At 33.3% G+C, this 25,472-nt stretch overlaps 1 protein-coding gene across 6 annotated transcripts in view; it reads left to right on the forward strand.

Annotated features, from left to right (window-relative positions):
- The window catches only part of CPEB2 (cytoplasmic polyadenylation element binding protein 2), a 63,374-nt gene extending 38,872 nt beyond the window's left edge, over positions 1–24,502 (forward strand). For all 6 annotated transcript variants that reach the window (XM_063107861.1, XM_063107863.1, XM_063107858.1 and 3 more), the window contains 6 exons: positions 10,979–11,149; positions 12,907–12,996; positions 17,492–17,610; positions 18,037–18,151; positions 20,915–21,096; positions 23,864–24,502. In XM_063107861.1, the coding sequence (XP_062963931.1) occupies positions 10,979–11,149; positions 12,907–12,996; positions 17,492–17,610; positions 18,037–18,151; positions 20,915–21,096; positions 23,864–24,091 (905 nt within the window). In that variant the 3' untranslated portion in view covers positions 24,092–24,502. The remainder of the gene's footprint in view (positions 1–10,978; positions 11,150–12,906; positions 12,997–17,491; positions 17,611–18,036; positions 18,152–20,914; positions 21,097–23,863) is intronic.
- The last annotated feature ends 970 nt before the right edge of the window (positions 24,503–25,472 follow it).

Raw genomic sequence — 25,472 nt, forward strand, 5'->3', positions numbered from 1 at the left:
AGGAAAAAGGAAGATTCACATGGGGAGCTGACTTTAATAAATGGAAAACTACCTCTCTTTTGTATTTCTTTATTCAGTATTTCTATCATTCCATTCAGAGAATGAACACATTGGTCCGGGGTTGGAGCAGGGTGGGTCGGGATTGTAAAGGGAGATGTGAAGTGTAAATTAAGCTCTGTCTCTCAACTGAAAATATTTCTATATCAGGGTCTGCCCATTTAATAAAGGATTAAAGAGCTGAGCTGCTGTATTCCAGAAGGAATAAAAATATATATAATATTTCGAATAATAGAAATAAAGAGTACACCCCGTAATACCACCACTACCACTTTTATTTTTATGATTACATCAAGGCTAAAATCCTCGTCTTTGATAAATAATTTCATTAACTGTCAGAGAATAGGCAAGATCTCTAAAGCACGAAAAAAAGCCAGGGTAGGGCCGGCCCCGTGGCTCACTCGGGTGAGTGCGGTGCTGTTAGCGCCAAGGCCGCGGGTTTGGATCCTATATAGGGATGGCCGGTGCGCTCACTGGCTGAGCATGGGGGGAAAAAAAAGGCCAGGGTAATATTTTAATACAAGGGTCAGCAAACTATGGCCTATAGGCTAAGCCTATTTTTATGACAGAGTTTTGTTGGAACACAGTCATTATTTGCTCGTTATGTACTTTTGGCTGGCTGCTTCAGAGCTACATTGATGGCAGAGTTGAGTAGCTGGAACAGAGAATGTGTGGCTGGTAAAGCCTAAAATATTTACTTTTACTATCTGCCTCTTTAAAGAAAAAATTTGCTGAAACTCCCCTCCTTCCTTAAAGAGACTAACTGTACCTGCTCTATACCTGTACTCAGCCATACCATTTTTTAAAGGAAAGAAAATTTTAGTGAACTTAAGGTAAGCATATTATTTTTAGAAATTAAATTTACAAATTCACGTAGGGTACTAGGTTATAATTTTTTTTTTTTTTAAGTTAAATGTCTCGCTTGTCTTCTATGAAAAAGGGACGAACCTATTATTGGGGAAAAATATTTTTAAGTGATAGGTGTACCTTATAGCGTCTTTCTCTGTTTTTTGGAGGAGCATAACTCGTCAGTAAGTCTATCTGATTAAACTGGCGGTGCTCAAGAGAGATAAATCCCAACTCTACTTTTGTTATCTTGATAGTTTTTTTTTTAATTCTTGCATATTAAATAAAAATTATGCCATCATACTCGTGGGTTATCTACCCAATAGTGACTGTTATCTACCCAATAGTGACTGCTAACATCTTAGAAGATAGGAAGAATATTCATGGTAACCCTTAATTTATATAGTTTGTTTTATGTTTGTTTTTTTATTTTTATAACAATGTTCAGTAGATAAAATTACAGGACAGGACATTGAGATCAAAGAACCATGCTCAGACTTAGGCTATAAATTGACTAATTTTGTACAAACATTTTCCTTTCCTCTTCTGCCTCTTCTTGTTGATATGCTGGGAAATGTATTATCCTGGAATTCCAGAATAAAGTTAAACCTGGAAAGTCAAGTATAATTTTAATGTTTGGGTGTACTAGTGTAGCCTTCCATGTCATAGTTAGTAGTTGCATACAACTTCTCTAACATGCATACATGTGTGCTACACATACACCTATACATACATGGAAACCAGGTATTGGAGGATAGCCATCAGTTTGTCACATAAGCATAAGCATAAGCATAATTTAAACTATAGCTCCTCCAATTTAGAATGCTCATGTAATCTTTATTATTGTATTGTACGAGTATACAACAGCAGTTTTTATATGAATATAGGAAGTTCTGATGTATTTTCTAATCCTTTTTATTAAAATATTGAAATGAGTAATTTGAATCATGATTAGCTGTCACAAACGAGACTCCTATTTGTGGTGGTTGCTGTATTTCTCACTACAAAAATCTTTATTTTTTGTTTTTGGAGAAATGTATATTTTTACTCATATTATAGGAATGATGCCTGTATGTTAGAAAGCTCTGGTGACCTGTTAAAGGGCTCTGACAACATAGAGGCCACCTCAGACTCTGTCATTGGCAGTATGATTGGACAGCCTTTGCCTTATTTTATTTTATTATTTTTTTTTTTTTGCTTTTACATCTCTTGTTGCTACTTCCATTTGTAATCTTTATTGTGACTATTTTACCTTTAAAATTATACTGCACATTTTAGGTGCTAACTTAATGTAAACTATTTTACTTGCATTTGTAGGTAAGGTCTTTGAGTATATAGTTAAAAATATCTTCTGTTTTCTGTATTTTACCTGAATATGGCCTTTAGAATGTTTCTGTGCTTTTGCTCAAGCAAATATCTTCTATCTAGGAAGCTTTTTGTTTCTACTTTTTTTTCTCCTCTCCCCTTTTCTGTCCAAAACTATCTTATTCTTTGTAAATCCACTTTTGAAGAACCCTTAGAATCTCACTTCAGTCTGCTTATAATCTTCTCTGGCCCTAAATTCTCATATTTTCTACTTGTACCCTTTCTTATTACAAAACTTTAATTTGCCTTTCATTTATATGTGTGTATCTATGCTTAGTACAAAGGGGTCTTCAAAAATATGTATTATAGGAAAACTATGCACAGATTTCAAAAAATTTTTGCAGCAAACTAAACTCATATTAACTTGTTATAACATTTCTAAACAGGATCTAGTTTGAGGGACTAAGAAACATAAGACATCAGTTTGAAAAGAATCCCTATCACAGTATCATGAATTCTGCCAAAAATGAAACAAGAACAATCATCAAATTTCTGGTGAAGCTTGGGTGAAAGAATGGTGAAATCAGTGGTGCTTACAAAAAGTTAGTGGGGACAGTGCCCCAAAGAAATCAGCTACCAGTTTACAAATGGTTTTAAGAAGGTACGAGAAAACTTTGAAGATGAAGTCTGCATCAGCAGACCATCTACATCAATTTGCAAAAAAAATATTAATCTTGTTTGTGCCCTAATTGAAGAGGAACAGTGATTAACAGCAGAAACAATAGCCAATACCATAGACATCTCAACAGGTTTGAATTACACAATTCTAACTGAAAAATTACAGTAGAAGAAACTTTCAACTCAATGGTTGCCAAAACTGTTGCACCCAGATCAACTGCAGGCAAGAGCAGAACTTTCAGTGGAAACTTTAAAGAAATGGGGTCAAGAACCTGAAGCATTTTTTTTAAAGAATTATAACAGGTGATGAAACATGGCTGTACCAGTATGATCCTGAAAACAAAGCACAATCAAAGCCATGGCTACCACTGATTACAGTACAGCCTTATAACACCAAAGTCAAGAGTTCAGATCCCCCTACCAGCCAGCTGCCAAAAAACAAAAAACAAAACAGAAAAAAAAAAAGACCTATGGCTACCAAGAGGTAGAAGTGGTCTAGTCAAAGCAAAAGGACATGGCAACAGTTCTTTGGGATGCTCACAGCATTTTACTTTTTGACCATCTGGGAGGGCCAAAGAATGTTAACATCTAATTATGAGACTGTTTTAAGAAACTTAGCCAAAGCTTTAGCAGAAAGAAAGCCCAGGAAAGCTTCACCAGAAAGTCATTCTCCACCATGACAATGGCCCTGCTCATTCCTCTCATCAAACAAGGGCAATTTTGCAAGAGTTTTGATGGGAAATTATTAGGCGTTCCTCTTACAGTCTTTATTTGGTTCCTTTTGACTTCTTTTTGTTTCTTAACCATAAAAAGTTCTTAAAGGGAACCCATTTTTCTTCAGTTAATAAAGTAAAAAAGACTGCATTGACACAGTTAAATTCCTAGGACCCTCATTCTTCAGGGAATGACTAAATGGCTACTATCATCACTTACAAAAGTTCCTTGAACTTGATGAATCAAGCTTATGTGAGAAATAAACTTTATATTTTTATTATCTTTTAATTTCATTTTTCCATGAACATTTTGAAATCCTCTTATATACATGCATATGCATATATGTGTGTGTATGTATGATACACATGCATATTACATATGAGGGGACTTCAAAAAGTTCATGGAAAGATTCATATTATCTTTTGATTCTATTATTCCATGAATTTTTTTGAAGTAACCTTATATATGCAAGTGTGTGTGTGTATAGTTTAAGTTAGGATGACTGGAGTAGCATTTTTGTGTAACACCTCATCCTTGTTGTCTTGTGGTAGGGTCAAAAATTTTGAGTTGGATTTATTTTCTAATAACTATCCAGAGAATATAAATGAACTGTTTGGTGTCAAGATCAAGTGATGCTAATCCTAAAATAGAAAAACAAACAAAAGAAAACCACTACTACCTCAAACAGTGCAACTCTAATTGCAATTTAAAATTCTTTTGGCTATAGAGTTTGCAAATTGATAGAGTTTCTCTGTTACTGGTTTTAACAGCAGGGAAGTCACACCTTTAAGATTTTTCTGGAGAAATAAAAACACTTCTAATTCTTGTGGTAAGAGCCTTAGGAGCAATCATCTCTTCTTTTAAAAGAAAAGTTTAATTTTATAAGTAATTGCTTTTAGATATTTGTAAATTTCAGTCTGAAGTTAAAGGGAAATTGTAAGATGAGTGTTTCTTTGTGCATAAATTGTATAGAAGGGAAATTCTTATCAGTAATTTCTATCAGTTATTTCTTTTTGATTGGCGAATAGAATTTCATGAAAATTCTTATCTGTTATTTTTTTTTTGATTAGTGAATAGAATTTTATTGTATGAATATACCACAATTTGTTTATCCATTTTCTTGTTGGTAAATGTTTGAATTTTCTTTTGGGCCTTGTTATGAAAAAAGCGGCCATGAACATTTCTGTATCCTTTTGTGTGTGTGTGTTGCCATAAATACTCATTACTCTAGAATGTATAACCAAGAGTTGAATTGCTGGTTCATAGAATAAGTGTGTTTATTAGAAACAGCCATATACTTTTTCAATTTTACACCCCAATAGTGTATGAGACTGGCTTTGCCTGTTTTTTGTTTTTTTTTTTAACTTTTTTTTTTTTTTTTGGCAGCTAGCCAGCAAAGGGATTCAAACCCTTGACTTTGGTGTTACTAAACTACACTCCAACTGAGCTAACTAGTCAGCCCAAGACTGACTTTGGATTGTTGGCTTTTTCATGTTATCCATTCTGATAGGTGTATAACTAGTATCTCATTGTGGTTCTAATTTGCATATTCCTTATGATTAAGGAAGATATTGAAACGCCTTTTCATGCTTATGACCCATTCCATTATATTTTGTAAAGTGCTAGTGCAAGTCTTTAGCCCATTTTTAATTGGGTTGTTTTTCTACATTTATGGAAGTTCCTTATATATTTTGTCCTATTTTTTAGTGTGCTGGTGTCATTCCACTTTATTAACAATATCTTTTTATAAATAGTAAAAATTTTAATTTTGATGGATGTCCAGCTGTTTTCTTTCATCATTAGTGCCTTTTAGAAATTATTGCCTACCTACAAGGTCATGAAGAAATTCTAGAAGCTTTGTCGTTTAAGCTTTCACTTTTAAGTGTATGATTCTTCTTGGATTTATTTTTGTGTATGGTATGAGTTAGGGATCAAAGTCGGTTTTTTCCCCCTCCAACTGGATATTCCTTTATTGAAAAGATTTTCTTTTTCACAATGAACTGTGTGGGTGCCTTTGAAAAATATCAAGTGACTGTATATGTGTGGATCTCTTTCTACACTATTCCATTTATCTGCTTATCTAAGCTAACATCAGTTTTACAGTCTATAGCTAAGTAGTTAGTCTTGAAATCTGGCAGTGTAAATCTTTCATTTTTGTTATTTGGGGGTTTTTTTGGTGTGCTTTTCTCATCTATTCTGAGTCCTTTGATTTATCATGAATTTTAGAACAAGCTTATGAATTTCTAGAAACAGTGTGCTGTGATTTTTGAATGGGATTGTATTAAATCTATAGATTTGGAGAAAATTTAGGTGTGACATGTTTTCTTTATCAGTTTATTCAGTCTTTTAACATTTCTCTCAAGTCTTGCGTATCTTTTGTTAAATTTATTTGTAGGTATTTGGTGGTTTTTGACAAGGTGAAAATGGTAATACAGGTTGAGTATTCCTCTAAAATCCTTGAGACCAGAAGTGATTTGAATTTCAGATTTTTTCAGATTTTGGAATATTTGAAGAATACATACCATTGAGTATCCTTAATCTGAAAATCCAAAATCTGAAATGCTCCAATGAGCATTTCCTCTGAGGGTCATGTCAGTGCTCAAAAAATTTCAGATTTTGGAACATTTTTGGTTTCTGATTTTCAAATTAGGGATTCTCAACCTGTATTTTAAACTTTTTCCAATTGTTTATTACTAGCATTTAGAAATACTGACTTTTTTGTAAATTTACATTTCTGCCCTAGCTAAATGCACTTATTTCTAGTAGTTTGATTCCTTTGAATTTTGCTTGTACAATGAATCATGTTAATAGCAAATACAGTTTTACTTTTTTTTCTTGTCAATATTTTTTACTTTATTTTTCTAATCTTTTTATAAGGGCTCTACCTCCATTACAATGTTGAGTAGAAGTAGAGTGAACATCCTTTCAAACCTTAGGAAACACTTGATAGTTTATCATTAAAGAATTTAACTCTGGTTTTTTAATGCTCTTTATACAACTGAGGAAATTTTCTCCTGTTCCTAATTTGCTGAGAGTTGTTTTTTTTTTTTTTTAATCATGAATGGCTGTTGAACTTTATCAGATAATTTCCTACATCTAGAAATATGGAAATGATTGTATGGTGTTTCTATGTGGTTCCTGTTAATGTGGTGAATTACAGTAATTGATTTTCAAATGACAAATCAACCTTAAATTCCTTGGGTGAACTCTACTTAATCATGATGTATTTTCCATTTTTATATATTTCTGGATTCACTCTGCCAGTACATTCTTTAGGATTTTTGTGTCTGTGTTTATGAGGGATATTGGTATATAGTTTTCTTGTAATGCTCTTGTTGGGTTTTAGTTTCAGGGCTGTAAAAACTAGTTAGGATGTGTTTCTTCGTCCTATATTGCCCGAAAGAGTTTGTGTAAAATTACTCAATTTCTTCTTCAAAAGTCTGACTCATTCGCCAGTAAAGTCATCTAAACCTAGAGTTTTCTTTGTTCGGAGGGTTTTTTGTTTTATTTTCACTTCTTTTTTTAAGTTACGGTTATAATTTCTTTAACAGATACAGAACTATTTAGATTTTATTTTTCTTAATGTGAGTGTTGAAAGATTATGTATTTCAGGGGATTTGTTTTTCTAGTTGTTGAACTTATTAACAAAGTTTTTCATAATATTCCCTTTTAATATCTATAAATTCTGTGTTGATTGATGTTCCCTTTTTCATACTTGAGTTTTCTTTTTTTCTTAATGAACTTTGCCTAGGGGTGTATTGATTTTATAAATTTTCAAAGAACCAACTTTTGGCTTTATTGATTTTCTCTTGATGTTTCTCTGTTTTCTGTCATCGATTTTCATTTTTAATTTCCTTCATCCTACTGTCTTTGTACTTAATTTGCTATTTTTCCAGCTTTTTGTGGCAGAAACTAAAGTGATTTAAACATTTTTTTGTTTTCTAATATGCACTTAAAACTATAAATTTTCCTCTAAGCATGGCTTTTGCTGCATCCCACAGAATTTGTTTTGTATTTTCATCATTCAGGTATAAGAACATGAAAATATGTGTATGTATCATTTTTAGAAAACATGTTTAAAATATACTGTACATGGTAGACAATTTATTTAGTGGTTCTTTTATAGTGATATTAATTTGGGATATGCAAAAGGATAATTGGCAAGGTGAAAAAGTGATATTTTTGTTAATGATATATATTCAGTTAACTCCTCTTTTAAATTAGTATTTAAATCTATAGCTTTTGTGGCTTCTCGGAAGAAAGAGGTTATTATTTTCCAGCAGTGAAGATTCTTGTTAGTATGTGAAATGTTCTTAACCTTTGTTCAGCTGAACTTTGGTTAATAGATTATGGATGTATAGATTATAGATTGTTTAATAGTTATGCTAACTGTAATACTTTATTATAGTTAGAATATTAGTATATTTTATAATAGGGTACAGTTATTACAATGTATTTATAATATAAGTATAGTCATAGTATTATGATTAACAAAGTTCGTCATTTTTATGTTACCTTTCTGGCATTGCATATATTGATTTCCTTTGTTACTGCATACAGTATTTTTATCTAGACCCTGAATATTTATGATCTATATTTTTCTCAAGGTAAAAGTTTTTGTTTATTGTATTTATAGGACTGCCAAGTTTGTATATGTGTTAGGACACTTTAAAATAGTTTTAAGAGTATTGGCACATCTCAAATATAGAATTTGGATTTGTCATTTTTTTTCCCTTTAAAAACTGCTTAGTATGCATGTTATTTCTCTATCTCATTTTATTCCTTTTAAAATATAAAATTATTCACTTAACGTCAAACATTAAAAATTGAACCAGTTATTCACAGTTAATATTATTTTTAATGGGATAGATGAAAGTCATTTTATTGAGTAAAAATAATTTCATGTTGAAGAGCTTTCTTTCCATTGTTCATGAAGAATATTAGCATTTGTTTTTCATTGGTCTCTATTTCTCATAACAAAGGCATTAGGAAAGTTAAATTTAATATTCACAAAGTTGCTCGCTCAGTAAACATAGGTATCTTTCAGAACATCTTATTTAAACTGAATTTGAATCTGTAGGATAATTCCTGTTTCCTGTACCAAATTTGGTCTTTGTCCCTGTTGTTGTGTCTTTTAAACTTTAAATTCTTATACCCAACATTTAGCTAACTAGCTTATTGTCATAGGCATGTGACCCCCTCCTTCTTGTTCCCAACCTGTTCTGTGCAGGCTGTTACATTTCTGATTATCTTTATTTATATCACTTTTGTCATTGTCATATTTTTCGAGATGATAACATACTAATGACATTTTATGTTAAGTATTTATTAATATATTAAGGCATATGGTATAGATTGTATGCAGTGTTTCCTTATCCAAAAAAATATTCTTCACTTAATCTTGAAAGGAAAACAACCTGTCCACATGCTTGTTCTCTTTTTTTTTCTCTAATACATTTCTAAGAAATAGTCTTTATTTTATGTCTGTGCTTTACAAAATTCTAGCTACATGCAATATGACTCTCACCCAACTTTACTGAACTGCTACCTTCAAATATCATGATTCAAACACATTCGTCAGTTTTTGAAATCATTATCTTAACATCTCACATTGTTAGTTTATTGCTCTTTCTTTTCTTTCATTATATTAGTTTTCTTTGATGCTTCTGTCACAGTTATATTTTTGCTTCCTTCTTACTTTTCTTACCACTCCTTTCCTTAGCTCTTTGAATGTTCCACCACTTCTTATAAGTTTCCCAAGGAACTATCTCATCATTGTTCTCTGGAGTTTTTATCATTAATATTACAAAGAACCTTAAGCTATCACCCCTGTGGAGTTGATTTTCTGGAAAGTATGACTGACTTCTTTTTCCCACTCCACTGACAACCTCTTACCATACATTTTTGCTTCTGAACATACCAGCAGCCTGTGAAATTTTACATAACTAATGCTTAACTTCTCCTCCTGTATCAGTTTCTGGTCTTTCTGGCCTATTCAGCTAATGGTTCTTATCATTTTCTAACACCTTCCTTTGGTTCCTCATCCTCCATTCTTTTTCCCTATTTTGTTTTCCATATACTTTTTACCATCCTTCATCTTTCGTGGAGTTTTTGCACAGCTTCTGATCTCATTTCCAACCACCTTACCATATTTGCTAAGATCAGCCTTCCTAAAGCACCAAAGTTATCATCTTGCTTGAACGTTGTATCCAGCTGATTTTTTTTTTTTTTTTAACCACCTTTTATTTAAGAATGTCTCCTTATCCTGGTATGTAAGGCTAAGTACTCTGGCTAGTCTCAAAGGGCTTTGCTAGCTTTTACTCTCTTTGTTTCCATCATGTTTCAGCCAACCTTGACTACTCCCTTTTTCTTAAATAATTTTATTTTTTCCTACTTTTTCTTATGTTTCTCCTTCCACTTGGAAAATTTACTCAAAACCATGTTTCTGCAAATATTTCTACCTATAAATATCCTACCCTCTTTATGCCCTCAGTAAGCCCCACTACCTTTCCCTTCTTACCACAAATATTATCTAATTTAACTTGGAGATTTAAGCAATTATCCTTCTTTTAGCCAGGAAACTCCTTTCCTCCAGCATACTTCCTCTGAAACACTTTGAAGCTTTCTTATGGATATATACTGTAATTACACCTATAGTTCTTTTCTAAATGTACATTCCTATGGCAGTGAGGGACTATATTTTATTAAATCATTTTATTTATTTAATTTTTTATTCCTGTAGAGTATCTAGCATCAGGATTGCTTCAGAGAATTGTATAGGATGCGCCCTAATCAAGGGTGCACTCCTGAAGGATGGGCTCAAGTGGGGACTAAAGTCCTAGACGGGATGTCTTTTTCTGTTTTGCACATGTGCAGAGGCACTGTCTGTCATTTCATGTAATTGGCACACATGTATTAAATTAGTTCAAGACCTTCTGTACATGTATTACTTGTTGCCTTTGTCTTTACTTACTGTAGTCTGCAAGTAGTTTTTTTCTATTATGTTCTCTTATCTATTTAGTCTGTATCATTTCCTTTCTGCCACCAGTTTCTAAAAGGTTTCTCCTGTTACACATCCAGTCTGTCTCCGTACATCAGGTTCTTGCTGTTGTCCATAACAAATTGAAGTGATTTAGTATTTCTTTTGCAGTGTAATTGTTGTCATATGACTGTATTTATTTCTAAGCCATTCTTCAGACTGCCTTTCTCTTGAATTCAGGTAATTAAAACCATGTACTATCTGAATTTCCCTTATTTTTTTTTTTTTATACTTGGGTCACCTTCATTTTTTAAGCCTTTGAGTTTGTCGTATTTTTATACATGGTTTTATCATTTTATTAGATCTGAGATTCAATTTATATTTCTTCTTATATTTTAGGTCGTTCTTCACTTTTTCCAATAGATGATGGCTTGCTGGATGATGGTCACAATGATCAAGTTGGTGTTTTAAATTCACCCACATGTTATTCAGCTCATCAAAATGGAGAGCGAATAGAACGCTTCTCTCGAAAAGTTTTTGTTGGTGGTCTTCCTCCAGATATTGACGAAGGTAAGGTAGTGATAGAGCTTAAATAATAACCAAAACAAAAACATGAACTATAATATGAGTAGGGGTATGGAATTTTTTTTCTTTTTTTTTTTTTTTTTTTACCTCTTAGAGATTTTCAGAGTTAGAAAGGATAGTCATCTCTGTTAAAATATTTTGTCACCTGTTGAAATATGTAATTGGTTATTGAATGAATACATTTTTAAAGTTTTTTTTTCTTTTATATCTTATAATTCATATTGTTACTGTGAGCATTTTTTATAAATAAGATTTTTTTATGTGCCCTAGATCATATTCCACTTATTTTTTTAAGGTATAGAACATATTTGAATATATAACACTTAAAACTTTTTGTATGACCATAACACACACAATGAAATAAATGGAACCAACTGTGAAACTGTGTCTGCAGTGCATGACAATCAAATGTTCAATTTCTTTAAGGATAAATGAGCTCTTAGAAATAGGTAAGAAAGGGCCGACCCCGTGGCTCACTTGAAAGAGTGCGGCGCTGGAAGCACAGCGGCGCTCCAGCCCCGGGTTCAGATCCTATATAGGGATTGCTGGTGTGCTCACTGGCTGAGCACGGTGCAGGCCACACCAAGCCAAGGGTTGCGATCCCCTTACCGGTCACAAAAAAGAAAAAAGAAAAAAAAAAGAAATAGGTAAGAAAGAGGCTATAGAACCCAAAAGGGAAATGGAAATAGAAAATAAATAGGAAATTCAGGCTATACAAAGATTAATAAACAGATGTGAAAATGATCGTGTGCAATAACAAAAAAGGAAAAGTAATTCAAGATAAAGATTAAGAATACTGAAATTCATTCACAACTAATTGATAGGGTATTGCTACATTCTGGGAAATCTTTCAGTTATGATTCCAATATCCACAAAATTATTCTAAGTATTAATGAGTAGGATAGATTTCCATGTAATGAAATAACTTAGAACATATCATTGAATTTTACCTATTATGTGGGTTTCAGTGAAACTATCTGACATGTGTCAGACCCTAGTATAGCCAGATCTTCATATCAGCGGGTTCCACATCAGCAGGTTTAACCAACTGCAGATTGAAAATATTTGGAAAAAATAACAGTACAACAATAAAAAAATAGTACAAATAAATAATACATAGTTTAACAGCTATTTATCTGGCATTTACATTGTGTTAGATATTATAAGTAATCTAGAGATGATTTAAAGTGTATAGGAGGAAGTGCATAGGTTATATAGAAATACTACACTTTTTTACCTAAGGGACTTGAGCATCTGAAGATTTTGGTACTCTGGGAAGATTCTAGAACCAATCCACCATAGTTACTGAGGGATGATTATATATTTTGTCAGCATTTAAAGCTATTCCAGTCATGTTTCAGAAGACCTGTTTTTCATGCAAGAACATGATTTTATTTGTGAAGCAGTAATACATCTTTTTATTTAACTTGATATAATGGTATTTTTTTCAAGCCATTGCTGTTTATGGTTTGGTGTACTATAAAGCCATTAGTATCCATACAATGTTATATAAAATTTTTGAACTCACATGGAACTGATTATCCTAGCTACTGTGCTGCTTAAAAATGAATTTATTATTTTAATAAGGGTATTAGACATATTCCCAGTGTTTATAGTCTAGTTTATCTTGGAGTATTTGTCACTTTTAAATATTAAATCTTCAAAGTAACTTAAAATTATGGAATTTCTTAGAATGAATTATTAAAACTAGTTCCTAATGCATATCATTGTACTTTCTTAAGATGAAATAACTGCTAGCTTCAGAAGATTCGGGCCTTTGGTAGTAGATTGGCCTCATAAAGCAGAAAGCAAGTCCTATTTTCCACCAAAAGGTAAGAGTTTTTATTGTTAATATTTGCTAGGGAATAGGTTTCATGAAAAACAGTATCAGTTGCTTACTTTGTGTTTTCTTTTCTTTTAGAAAAGAATATGACCACATCTCTATAAAGTTTAATAGAGTCATTTGTAGAGACTGGTAACCTAGGTTTGAATGAGGCAGAATGGTCCAGAGAACTATTCTAGTTTTACTTGCCAGTCAGAAATTATGAGACTTGTACTTTCGCTGTAATGATTCAATAATGATTTCATAGACTCAGATCAGCAAACGTTTGTTTTCTCTGTCTAACGCATCATTCTAAGTAACTTGGCTATGCACTTATGAAAAAGTGTCTTTCAGTGAAATTAAGATCTATGTGAAGTGATTAATTTATATTTTATGAAATACAAATTTATGAATAGTTTGAATATTACAAGATTTATGTAAGTGTTCCAGATAACAGTAGATAACAGCAGAGCAGTATATACTCTGTTGGTGAATAAATAATTTTAGATAGAGGAGAAAGTGACTGGTTGGGTTCTTTTTTTTAACCCCCAGTTATATAAAAGAGGTAAAATGCAAAGGAGGATATTTAGTTGTGTTAGTCACTTATTGCTAGGATAATGCTGTGGTTTGATCACCACTGGACAAGAATCACAAATTGTGCTGATGTTCATGTGCAAATCACATGATCAAGACCACTATCTGTGAGGAGGGGAAGTATACCCTGCTCACAATGACAAGGAGAAGGGGGAAAGAAGGAGAGTTGACCATTAATTCGATCAGTCAGAATTGATAATGGCAGATTCTCCAAAGTGAGTAAAAGAAAGGGGGAGTTTGAAAAACTAACACTTTTCTTTGAACGTGATTGAAGTACAGTTTTAGGGGAAAAAATGCACTATTATTTTCATGGTTGAGTGAATTGATTGCCTGGAGAAAGGACTCTTAAATAGATCTCTTAAATGATCTGATTTTGACTCTGTGAAGAGAAGCATGATACAGAAGTTATTGGCACACAAAAACTAAAGATTTCTGGTGATGAATTATATGGGCCATCTCCACTTTCTACCATTAAGAATTGTAGAATAGCTATTACTAGATCATGTTTTTTTAGAGAAATGGAATAATACAGTGATTTTTTTAAAATATACTTTTAGATTTTATACTTATGGAATCAAGAACATCTTTTAAATAGGGATTCTGGATCCCATGCCTCTATGAGAATCTGATTAATGCTATGGGCCTCTCCATATACTCTTAAGTTTTCATACAATTTTGGAGTTTACTGGACTGGGATGTCCTAACCCCTTGGTTTAAAGAGAAATTTAGCTCATATACATAGAGATGTTCATTGGTCAGCTTAGTTTTAAGCTACCTTTTCCATAGTTTTACTATCTTATCCTTCCATAAAGTTTGTTTTGAGTGTTCAGTAAAAATGCCTGTTTGTTTCTAATGTTCCTTCCTAGGCTACCATCATTCATTGCTTGGACTGCTGCAGCCATCCTTCCGATCTGTCCACATTTCTAGTCCTCTCCAGTTTTTTCCCAGAGTCCAGCCACAGCAGTCTCTAAAAACTCATCAGATGGTGCTATCCCTTATTCCCCTGCACAGAACCCTTCAGTGGCTTCTCTTATTGTTAGAATAAACCCAAAAACGCCCCCCCCCCCCCGCCTGACCTTCCATCTCTCTAACTCCTTCTCCCACTGTTGCTTCTTGTTCTCTTTCATTTTCACAAACTGCCCTTATTCTCCTCTGCCTCAGGGCTTTTAGGTATGGTAGTCTGTTGCCTCCTTATCTTTTGTATCTCAGCTTAAGTGTCAGTTGCTCACAGAAAACTTTGAGGACCCACCTAATGAAGTCAACTCTTCCTGCTGTCCTATCTCCTAGCACTCTTTCACAGCACTCACAGCTGCAGTATGACATTTTTACAACTTTACAAATATGTCATTGTTTTATTAATGTTAGTGTCTTTCAGTAGTCTTTAAGTCTTTATTCACCTTTGTGAAAATTTGTATTCTTGTATTCTTAGTAATTCACAGATTGATAATTGTGCGATAAATAATGTAAACAACAATAAATACTATAGAATAGAGAAATTACTTTGACCTCTAGTAAGTGGGGAAAGCTTCACTAAGAAGTTTTAAATTAAATCTAAAAGGTGCTATGTAATTTAAGTAGATAAAAAAGGAGTTGAACAGAGTTCCAGACAAGAATTGAAATATAATTTTAGAAAGGAATTAGAATCGGTTTGGGTGGGGACAGATACACATTCTTGTATGAGCTGCTAGTTCATATAAGGGGATGGAATACTCGAAGCCTAGAAAGGTGGGCTGGAACAAATCTAATGAAATAGAGTAGTTGTCTTCATAGCTACTGTTGCCATCACTGTCCATGTGGCTTTTGTGGTATTTGTTTATTTTCTCAAACTGAAAAAAAGAAGTTAGCACTGGCAAATCATAGTTTTGTTGGTACAACTATAGTTAATTGTAACCGTGGCGAAAGACCAGGATTACCAAACCTTGTTTTTTCAAGTGTTTTTTTCATTTCTGTAATTTAGCTTTTTCCATGGTTTGGAAAACACTAGTATAGAAACATTAAGTTGGTGAAGCTACTTGTAATTAAAGCAGTGACTCTAGCCCTTAGATATTAAGCCACACTTGTATGTATGTTTCCTTTGCAGTGAATAACATTCACCATATGTGATTATTAGCTTGCTTTTATAAATTCTAAAGAAACTATTATATGGCACATTTTTGGTTAAGAGTATTTTAATATTTAATGGTTTGCATTAGCTAGGTCATGATCTACCTACCATATGATTGATTAATTTTTGTGATACAAACATTCACTACTAATAATAAAAATTAATTAAGCAATATTAAAGTATTTAATTTAAAGTATTATTTTAAAATTAATTAAGCAATATTAATATCAAAAATTATCACAAAAATTAAGGAGCATTAAAAATATTGAATTTGAAATACTATTTTAGTAAAGTGGTCTTATATCCTCTTAATAATTACAAAATAGTTATAGTTCTCAGATCCTTGATTAAAGCCTTAAAGAAAACAAGTTTTCATTTTTTTCAAGTGTATTTAAAATGTTTCTAGCAATTAGAAATTCTTAAGATGTGTTTTTTAATCTTGAATAATCTTACCTTTGGAAGTTTCTATTTTGTGTAGGCTGGTTTGACAATCAGCTGTCAATCTTTACTCAAAAATCATGCAACCAACAGGAAGAATAGACTTTATTATAAAAAGAAGGCATCAAAAATAAAAGGATTACTATTAACTGTCTTCAGATACTTCTTATGCAATTAGATATTTTGATTTTATTAAAATGCAGTACTTTTGTGCCACATCAGAACTTGTGGCATAAAATCCATCATTGACAATAAACTGTTTTTTGAGTTCTGAATAAAACATGACCTCACACTTCCCATTGTGTAATGGAACAGAAATGCGTGGCCTGCTTCATGTTTGCTTCATATTGGGACTAGATTATAATGTCGTACATTTATTTGCATAGAAATTTTGTTAAGGTAAGTGATATTTTTAGGTCACTAATAGTTATCAAAGCTTCTGGAAATAATTACAAAATAGTACACTTGCAGTATATATCTTGAAGCCTTCTTTTTATAATGAAGTCTATTCTTCCTGCTAGTTGCATGATTTTTGAGTAAAGATTGACAACTGCTTGTTCACAAGGAAAGGAGGAAGGGCTTATTTCCCAAAGATGTAGAAGTCTAATCAAGAGCTTGGATCCAAGTCCAAACATAATCTCCAAACAGTTTGGAAAATAGTGTTCCATTTCTCATCTACGTTGAGACTTAATTCAAAAGTTTTGACCCATCTTTAAGGAATATGTTTCATTCCTAACTCTCTAGTGTAGCTTTCTTACTGTAATTTGGAAGTTTTCAGGGGACAGTGGAATTTTTCTTCTACTTATGGAATTTCTTGGGCCTTTCCAAATGTGCTTTAGTTCAAAAGTATGCTCTAGAATTTATATTATCCTGAAGGCATTTATAGGAAACTTGAGCTCCTCATATAGTCAACTGGTCAATTCTGCCAAGTTCTTTAAGAAGACAGTATACTACTAAAAATGGCATGGGAGTCTGTGGGGCTAACCTGGGTTTGAAATTATTCAATCAACTACTTGCTATGAGACTGACTTTGGGGAAGTAATTTAACCTCTTGGTACCGCAGTTTTTTCTTCTGTAAAATGTGTTTCATAGACTTGTGAGAATCAAATGAGATAATTCGTGTAAAAGCTCATAGTACAGTATCTGATAGTAAATGCTATATATAAAGCAGCTAACTGCTGTACTGAGTATTTGTTTTTGTGTGTATTCCACAGTATATTGTGTTCTCCTGTAGAAGGTTATAATAGTTCCAGTCCTATTTGAGTTATTTTTTTTTTCTTTTTCAAAAGCATGTATTTTCTAAACTACTGAAATTTTGGGTGAGATCACTTACCTTGACATATTATCTTATTTTTAATGGTTATTCCAGGCTATGCATTTCTTCTCTTTCAAGAAGAGAGCTCAGTTCAGGCACTAATTGATGCTTGTATTGAAGAAGATGGAAAGCTCTATCTGTGTGTTTCCAGCCCTACTATCAAGGACAAACCAGTAAGTAAATACCATGTGAACTTTAGGCACAAATGCAAGTTTTCCAAAATCTGTTTTGAAAGTATTTTTTGTTTTTGTTTTTTGTTTTTTCGTTTTTTTGTTTTTTTGTGGCTGGCCAGTAACGGGATCCAATCTTGACCTTGGTATTATTGACACCACACTCTTATCAAGTAAACTAACCCACCAGACCTGAAATGATTGTTAATTAATAAAAAAAAAAAAACTATCATATTAAGGGTTCAGTTTTTAAACATCCAGATGATTTATTGTACCTAGATCAAAAATTATAACAGTAATTTGTTTCCAAATTCAACTATACACATTTTTAAACAGTAAAGGGATTGCTATTAACTGGCAAAAAAAAAAAAACCCAAAAAACAGCATAAACTACCAAGGTAATAATACCCAGTATAATTTTCTTCATAGGTTCAAATTCGTCCTTGGAATTTAAGTGATAGTGATTTTGTGATGGATGGTTCTCAGCCTTTGGATCCCCGAAAAACAATTTTTGTCGGTGGTGTTCCTAGACCATTAAGGGCTGGTAAGTAGAATGTTAAACTTTGTTTTTCAAAAAAATCATTTAAATATGAATTAGTCAATTCAGTAAACATTTAACAGCTATTGTGTACGTAACACTGTTAGGTGGTGCAGGGGCAGATTCCTCATGCTCCAGTAGTTGTTAACTACAGAATTCTGAGAAAAATTCTGAAACCTTTATTGAAACTCTCAAATAACTAGAAAGGTGGACACTTATCTGTGGATATTAGTAGCTAACTCCTAGTAGACTCTAGAAGAAGAATCTACTTAAATACTTCTGACTTCTTAAGTTTATTTTGGGTCTTTTGTTTTATGTGGGTTAATTCTGGTATCTTAAGAAGAGATGTGGGGTTTTTTTTCTTTTTCTGTATTTTAACCATTAACTATAGCAGCATTTTAGATGAGTGAGAGATAAACTTCCGTTTATCAATAACCATGAACCAGAAATCTACTGAAAGATGAGAACGTAATTACAGATATAAATGCCCACTGTATATGCAAGTTATGTGGTACCATGCACCCTGTGAAGTATGTTAATGATTTCTATCACTAAGAGCATCCTCTTTCAGTCTAGGAGGTATGTGTTGAGGAACTGTTCACACAAGTAATTACTTACAGAACATGATGACCACTGTAAGGAAAGACCATGGGGAATAGAAGAACATATAGCAAGGGGATGTGATGTAGTCTGATATCTTAAGGATATTTGTATTTGAGCTGTCATATAAAGATTGAGCAAAAACAGTGGGATTGGAGTGGAAGAAGGGGAGTTGAGGAGGACTGTGTTTTAAAGAGAACAGTGTATTCAAAGGTCTTGAGTGGAGGGAAGCAGGGTGCATTGGAGGGACTGAAAAAAGCCCAGAATGGCTGACTAGGTATACAAGGAGTGAGGGGAGAGACACAGGAAGAAATTGAAAAAGTACATAGGAGTCAGAACATACTAAGCTAATTTGATATTTATCCTCAGATAAGGGGAAACCACTGAAGAGTTTTTAATCAAAGGAGATGCAACCATATTTGCAGTTGTAAAGGATCAATTTAGCTAATGACTCAACTGGCTGGGGAGCCAGGCTGAGAGTAGCCTAGTTCAGGAGCCTGTTATTGCAGTCCAGGAAACAGACACTGGAGGCTTGGATTAGAGGAATGGTGGCAGAGGGGAAAGAGCAAAGTGAACAGATGTCATAGATATGCACGGGGTAAATGCAAAAGCAGAATCAAAGCTTTCAATCTTAAGCCACTAAATTGATAGTGGTACATTTTACTGAGACATAAGGAACACTGGAGAAGGAGCCGGTTGGGAGGGAATATTGTGATCTTGGTTTTGAACATGAGTTTGTGGCATCATTCAGTTCCCAAATAGAAATTTTAAATAAACCATGTGGTATCTAGTATATTTTTTAAGAGAATCACTCTTGCTACTGTTTTTAAAATAAACTGGAAAGTCAGAGATCTAAAGCAGAGAGATAAGGCTTTTGTCATGAACCAGATGAAAAATAATGATAGCTCGAAACAGGGTGTTAATGATGGAGGTGGGAAGATCGGATTCTAGATATGTTTTGAAAATCAAGTTCACAGGATTGCATGTGCAATAGGGAGAAAGAAAACAGAAAGGATGAAGCCAAGAATCTCGACAGAGCAACTTCATCCTTCCCGTTACTTACTAACTGGATCAGCAAAAACCTCACTGGAGCAGGTTTAATGAGCTAGAGGAAGATATGAATTCCATTTTTAACACAGTGTTGCCGTGTCTGCTAAATATCAGTATGAGTTGTTCAGTAAACAGCTGCATATATGAGTCCCAAGGAGAGGTCCAGACTGGTGATACATGTACATAGTATTTGAAGCCGTGACACAGGATGAGACCACCAAAGCCTGGAGTATAGATAGAAATGTAAGAACTGAAACTTACAGTTCTCTGATATTGAAAAGTGAAGGAGTTCAGGAAGAACTATCAAGGAAGACTAATAAGTTATCAGTGATGTAGGAGGGGAATTAGTAGAATAATGTATTCTGGAAGCCAGGTGGAGAAAATATTTCATGGAGAAGGAGGGGATTGACTATGTTCAATGCTGCTTACAGGCAGATTGATCACTGGACTTGGTAATGGAGAAAGTGACCTTGACTTAGCAATCAAAGTAGAGTCATGGGGTAATAGCTTGATTGTAAAGTATTGAACAAAGAATGTGAGAAGAAGGATTGGGGAGTACAGGAAAAATTTTTTAGGAATTTCGTTGTAAAGAGAAGAACAGAGAAATGAAGCAGTAGCTGAGAAGGAGAAATAGTGTTATGAGAATTTTTTTTTAAAGATGGTACACATTACAGTATACTTGGGAAATATCCAGTATGAGGAAAAAAGCAATGGTACAGAAGGAAAAGGGGAGAATTGCTGAAGCAGTGTTCTTCCATAGTGAGAACAGTCTAGGAGACAGACAGTATACATGTGAATAGAGTGGATTTAGAGAAGAGCTTGGAACTATTTATCTGTATTACCAGGAGAGAAGGCAGAGTGGATAGTGGGTTTAGTGTTGGTAAGTGGGTAGATGTGGTAGGGATGAGTCTAACTTTTTATTAAAAAAAATAAAAATGATGGGGGCCTTTCTTAATCCCAGTCTCTCCTTGAACAACTGCCTCCTGTCTATCATATTCCTCCTGGTTAAATGTTAGTCTCCTATTGACTTTTACTTTTTTTTAAAAAAAAGAAGTACTTAAAAATTGTTAATTTACTGTTTTTTCTCACATTTGCTGTAAACTTCTTTTCCTTTCAAAGTGGAACTTGCTATGATCATGGACCGGCTGTATGGTGGAGTTTGTTATGCGGGAATTGATACGGATCCTGAGCTAAAATACCCAAAAGGTGCTGGGCGAGTTGCTTTTTCCAATCAACAGAGCTATATTGCTGCCATTAGTGCTCGGTTTGTTCAACTTCAGCATGGTGATATTGATAAACGCGTAAGTTGCATATTGGGTAATCACATTATGTCCTATCATAAGGTGCTAATCCAAAGCTTACTACCCTAAAGAGTTAACAATATAATTCAGACACTGAGTATTTATTTTTTTATACTCCATTAACTCTTAGAGTTAAAGGCTATTATAATAAAATGTTCTTGAAATGTAAGATTCTTAAACATACTTTAAATGTTAGGTATAATATAAAAAATCTAAATGTTATTTTAAAGCCATTTCAAAATTTTTGTATCAGCCAATGATTTCTAAATATCCTAACCATGAAGGCAGAGCTTGTTTTAAGAGTTTGTAACCTGGAGCCAGACTGCCTGGGATCGAATACCATTTCCACAATTTGCTCTGTAATTCTAGGCAAATTAACCCTCTCTATGCCTCTTTTTCCTCACTTATAAAATGTAAAACAATAATAGTATGTCTCTTTCAGTTATTTTAGGGATTAAATGAATTCACATATGTACAAGCACTTAGAGTAGAACTTGGCACAGAGTAAATTTTAATTTTCACTTGTCATAAAATCTAAGATAAAAATATATTATGTGTATTTCCCTAAAATAATTGACCTAAACTTTAAAACATTTGCTATTTAGTGCGTAGGTCATCATAATAAGAACTCTTAAGAACTCCTATGCATAATAACTGAAAGCCACCCTATTGAATAATTCCTAGTACTGATTTACCATCTAAAATAGAAGAACAGGGTGAACAAAATGCAGTTATTCATTGACAAATCTGTTTCATACTAAAATCTGTGATAGTTCCTATACATAGCTAAGGAGTATTCCAAAATAATGATGTTTACATTTATAGTACAGCTGATATACACTAAGAATATGGGATAAATGAATTTTTTTATATCTAAAATAGTAAATATAATTTGAGTGGTTACTTATTTTCCCATAGTAGCAGTTTCATTTAATAAAGCCTCTTTGAGGATTTTTGCATGTTAGACTATTTTGGGGACAGGGAGTCTAGTTAACTAGGACTAATTGAGTAGACCATAGACTCTAGAAGTAGTCATCAAAGTAATTATCAAACTATCTCATTTAGAAAAGAAGTATAGGATAGGTTCGACAGTTCACAAATGCAGAGTGGCTTCTTTGTTTGCATAGCTGCTTAAAACATGGCCAAAAAAGTATCTAAAAGGAGGGGCTGTGCTTTTATTCATACATACATCATAATCTTTTTGAACTGTGTGGACCTTAGAATTCCTTTAGTTCTTTGGTTTTCAGCCTCTGCTGCACATAGTCATAAAGGAAAAAGTTAAGAGATAAAGATTGAGCATAAAAATTTTAGAATTTGTGTCAAATATTGTTATAAAAATCAAAGGCCAATGAAAAATAGGTTAAAAATCCTTAACTGGCAAAGGTAACTTATAAATCAATTAAAAAAAAAAAACTCCAGCAGGAAAATATGCAACAAACAAGCAATTCAGAAAAGCACAATGGCCAATATACATAAAATGTTTATCTTAGCCATAATTAATGAAATACAAACATAAAAATGTAATTTCATTACCTTTCTATCAAATGTTTGTCTTACTTCTTTTCATCAGCTTTTCAGTCATTTCCAGTTTGTTGTCATTGTTGTTCTTACAAATAAGGCTGCAGAAAATATCCTTATATATTCATTTTCTGCACCATGCAAGTATTTCAATAGAATACATTCAGAATAGAAATTGTTAGTTCATTATTTTTTACCTTGGGGAAACTGTACTTTATCTCAAGTCCAGCCCTTCAAAACACTCAATTTCTTATCCTCTTCTAAGGAATGACTGAGATCTAGGCTGTCTGGTGCTATTCAGTCAGAGAAAGTAACCTTCCATTCATAAAGTTATTACAAGCAAGAAAGCAAGGCTATCGCAGCTAATAGTAGTTAACACTAATTTACAGAATATTTACCATGTGCCAAGCACTATCTTATGCTTTTACGTGCATAATTTAATCCTCACAACTCTGAGCACATTTTATTATTCTCACGTTGGAAATGTGGAAATAGGTTGAGAGGTTTATCATTCAAAGCTGATTCCATTCTGAGGTTTTCTGCTGTTAGGCCTTCACAGTGGGACTTTTACTTGATATCTTATAAATTCACAGGAGTTTAGACATGCCATTCATGAGATTATCCACAGTTATGGTTTTTCTGTACCAATTATATACAAGAAGGGCACGTCTCTCACCTACAGTAGAGAAGCACTGCTGTAATTGGTGGGTGATGGCTCTGCCATCTCACAGGTGGTATTGGAATGGGGAAAAAAGGGCTAAAAATCCTTTGTTCCCCCATGACTATTTGATATCCCTTCTGTTTTTCACTCAGTCACCCACACCTCTGAAAATGTCAGCACACAGGTGTTTCAGAGATGTTACTTTAAGAAAGGTGAGGGGTGGAATATTTTGCAAATCAGATTTTTAGTTTTTAAAAGTATTTTCTTCCTTTGGAAAATATGAACATTTTCTTTATAGTCCTCTGAAAAAAAAATATTAACATAAACTAAAATTACCAAATTATGTGCTCCTAATTTAACCACACAGCCAATTATGAAGCATCATATATAAAATGATTAGCACAGGAACAAAATGACTTAATTTTTTTTTCAATCTACTATATGGTAAAGCTACTTTCCTGGGAAACTGCCTACTTAACTTTTAGTGCTGGTCCTTTTCTCTAGAACACTATACAAACATTTAAATTATTTCTAAATTTGATTTCTGAAGCAGACCCTAATGAGACATTTTTCTTCTCTTTTTTCTAGGTGGAGGTAAAGCCATATGTGCTAGATGACCAGATGTGTGATGAATGCCAAGGCGCACGCTGTGGTGGAAAATTTGCTCCCTTTTTTTGTGCCAATGTCACTTGCCTGCAGTATTACTGTGAGTTTTGTTGGGCAAATATCCACTCTCGTGCAGGACGTGAGTTCCATAAGCCATTGGTAAAGGAAGGTGCCGATCGCCCACGTCAGATCCACTTCCGCTGGAACTAAGAATAGCAAACGGGCCTCTATCCCACAAGGAGAGAAAGGGTGCATGTGGCTTACTGTGTCTGAAGATACTGACATGCAGAAGAAATAAGTGCATTCTTCTGCTTTCACCCCAGCTGTCCATATGTGCATCTTTATCAGCAGCCAAAACACTGCAAGCCTCTTGTTTTTCACCAAAACCCTACATCTCAGGCTTACTAATTTTTGTGATATTTTCATGTTAAAATAAAATGTTTTTTTGTATTTTCTCCAACTTATTTTTATATGTAAAGTTAAAATTAGATATGAGAATGTTTTGCGTAGGGGCAACACAGTCTGCTGCTATATAGTGGGTGAAGCGTGCACTTATTTCTAAACATGGGTTTTTAACTTCAAGATCTGCCCCAGTGATTTACCAAAGGTAGCAAAATAATAGTGAAGATGGAATATGTCTGCTACAAATGCTTATTTTTATTGTTGCTATTTTCAGTGTATACATAAACTAAAAATTAGGGTTGATTTTTTTGCTCTCCATTTTGACTTGCAAGAAATAATACCTCAAGATAATCTGATTTATTAGCTATTTTTAAACATTTTTAATCACAAGCTGTATTAGCTTTGCTGCTATATAGGTGTTATGTGTAAATGCCACCTATTAATACGGGATTGAAAATGTTAGAGACACACTGCATTGCAGACAAAATGCAGGCAGCACAATATGGCCTAAACTGCCATAGTTTTAGAATGTGAAAAAAATGCATGTTTACTTACCTGTATACACCTTATGCATGCACTAGAATTATTAACTAACAAGAGGTGAGGTATTGCAAATGTTCAAAAAGCTCTCTTGAATCTAGGTAGCATGAACAAACTATATAATTTGTTTAAAAAGCAAACTTGCATGCATTTTTGTGACTTCAAGTAAAAAAAATTGTCCTACATGTGTACAATATGCAAATTAGTTTTAGATTAGAGAGTGCAGCCATTTTGTGATCTGGTCAGTAGTGGAATTCGATTTTATGCAGACTGGATGTAATATTTGTAAACCCTGTGCAATTTTGTGATGTGCGGTTCTGATTCATGTGCAGTGATATAGTATAGTGAATAAAAGAATAATACAAGAATTGTAAAGAAAGTTGATTTTAGCCCCTTTGATAGTTCGTGATTAAGACATTCTTTATAAACCAAAGATGGCCAGCACACTGCTAACCAGTCACCAAATGTAAGACCCATAAGAAACCCATATTTTAAAAAATGAATTTTATAGAAGAATGCAAAACTTTAGTAAACCTAAGTAAAGTCAAAATGGAGATGGAGAAATATACAGATGGCTAGTTGCATAAAACTAAATATTACTTTTAAAACAATGGTGAAATCTGGCTTAAACTTGCTTACATGTTTGACT

Source organism: Cynocephalus volans, chromosome 9, assembly GCF_027409185.1.
Source record: "Cynocephalus volans isolate mCynVol1 chromosome 9, mCynVol1.pri, whole genome shotgun sequence".
Classification (NCBI taxonomy): Eukaryota; Metazoa; Chordata; class Mammalia; order Dermoptera; family Cynocephalidae; genus Cynocephalus; species Cynocephalus volans.